This window comes from Musca autumnalis, unplaced genomic scaffold (assembly GCF_047663935.1).
Source record: "Musca autumnalis isolate F117 unplaced genomic scaffold, ASM4766393v1 scaffold_1, whole genome shotgun sequence".
NCBI classification, from domain to species: Eukaryota; Metazoa; Arthropoda; class Insecta; order Diptera; family Muscidae; genus Musca; species Musca autumnalis.
Window position 1 is genome coordinate 136,582,245 of NW_027411644.1, and position 1,950 is coordinate 136,584,194.

General features: G+C 45.2%; 1 protein-coding gene across 1 annotated transcript; it reads right to left on the bottom strand.

The window, feature by feature from the left end:
* Positions 1-1,215: 1,215 nt before the first annotated feature.
* Positions 1,216-1,725, bottom strand: LOC141405437 (uncharacterized). The gene has a single exon (XM_073989780.1). It carries the CDS (start codon positions 1,723-1,725, stop codon positions 1,216-1,218), a length of 510 nt encoding a protein of 169 aa, XP_073845881.1.
* Between the last annotated feature and the right edge of the window lie 225 nt (positions 1,726-1,950).

Sequence of the window (1,950 nt, forward strand, 5' to 3'; positions counted from 1 at the left end):
CGGCTCAATAAATGTTGATGACAGTGCATTTGACAGCGACGTTAGCACAGCCACGGTCCAATAAATAAGGTTGACGACAGCGAGATTGGTAGAAGATAGGGTGCTTGGCAGCGATGTTAGCGTATCAGCGGTCTAATGGGAACAAACGTTGATGACAGCGAGACTGGCAGCGACGTGAGCACAGAAGTGCCCGAGTATATCGGAGACAGTCCGGTATACACTGATGTGTTGTCGAAAAGCCAAGGTTTTGTTTTTCAACACCACTTGACTCAGACGACCCCACAACAATTATACTAATGGCGACTCGATGCCCTGTCGAATAGCCAAGGTTTTGTTTTGCAACACCACTTGACTCTGACGACAGCTCAACCCAGAGACCACTAACTCCGAGAGTATACTGCAACTACTTCCACTGATAGTCGAGGTTTTGTTTTCACACCACTCGACTACGTAGAACTAATATCTACCTTATTTTCCACAGCGTCAAGGTTTTGTTTTGCAACACCACTTGACTACATAGAAAATACTATCTACTCCAGTTTCCACAGAGTCAAGGTTTTGTTTTGCAACACCACTTGACTACATAGAAAATACTATCTACTCTATTTTCCACAGAGTCAAGGTTTTGTTTTGCAACACCACTTGACTACGCAGAAACTACCATCTACTCTACTCCCACAAAAGCCAAGGTTTTGTTTTCACACCACTTGACTCAACAACCGCCAACAGACGACTGTCCCGATTGTCTCCACAGCATCTCCTTTTATACCTTCTGGTGGATGGCCGTCGATCGATTACATTTTCATCGGCGTACTAGTTTGGTTGTTTGGCGCCAGGCATTGCCATCACTGAATATCAGTTTCATGACTGGCCACTAGGGGACATTCTGACCGTTACGTTGAAACATATAAATGTAATCAAAAACGAGTAATCACGACTTTTGAGCGTTACATAGCCCCTCTTCTTCTCCCTCTGATTTTTTTCTTATTTCCCGGGATAGCTTGCTCTAGACTGTTTTGGTTAAACGGTAGGAAGCCTAGTGGAAACTTATACTTTTAGATTTGACTCTATCATTCCTGTTATCCTTCGCCTTTGGCGAACTCGATTGAAGATTTGAGGCCTCAGCAGAGGATCAAAAAGAGGCTCTCACAGCGCCATCCATGGATATCTGAAGTTGCTATACGTCTGCGATATATTTGAACTTTTCTTTTTGTTTTATTCGATATATGGTTTCAGCCCACTCAAATGTGCTACTCGTATCTCATTGTTATTGCCCCTGACTTCCACGATTACCGGTGACTTGTATCCTTGTACTACATATGGGCCTCCATACTTGGGAGCCAGCTTTGCAGCAAAGCTAGCTATGGCTTTGGATTGCGGGTGTAGTCTTAGTAACACTTTCTCCCCAACTTTTGGTTTCCACATTCGTCGTCGTAAATTGTAATGCCTCTTTTGATTTTGGGCCGCTTTAAATAGGTTACGCCTGACAATAGCGAATATCTCCTTCAATTCCGCCGCTCGGTCCTCCGGAAGGATCACCCGTGCGCCTGTTCCGGTCGTGACCTGATCATACAGGGCCTGGGGCAATCTGGGTTCACGACCCTGAGTCAGGTATGCCGGTGAATATCCAGTAGATTCGGATACGCTTGTGTTTATGGCCAACATTATTTCTGGGAGAGCATCATCCCATTTATTATGTTTCTGCCTCGAAACTTGAGCAATCATCGTTTTGACAGTCCTGTTTGCCCTTTCCGTTGGATTCTCCTGAGGCGTATAAGGGGCCGTGAGTTGATGCCGGATTCCCATATCTCGGAGAAATTTCTCAAACTGTTTCCTCGTGAATTGTGCCCCATTGTCGGTAATCAGCATCTTCGGCACTCCATATCGCCCGATTATCCTTTCTCTGCAACCCTTTATTAATCCTTCTGTTGTGGCTTTGCGCAGGGGGAT

What these genes read in the sequence shown, in the direction of transcription:
- LOC141405437 (XM_073989780.1), bottom strand. Translation starts at nt 1,725, where the DNA reads ATGATTGCTCAAGTTTCGAGGCAGAAACATAATAAATGGGATGATGCT.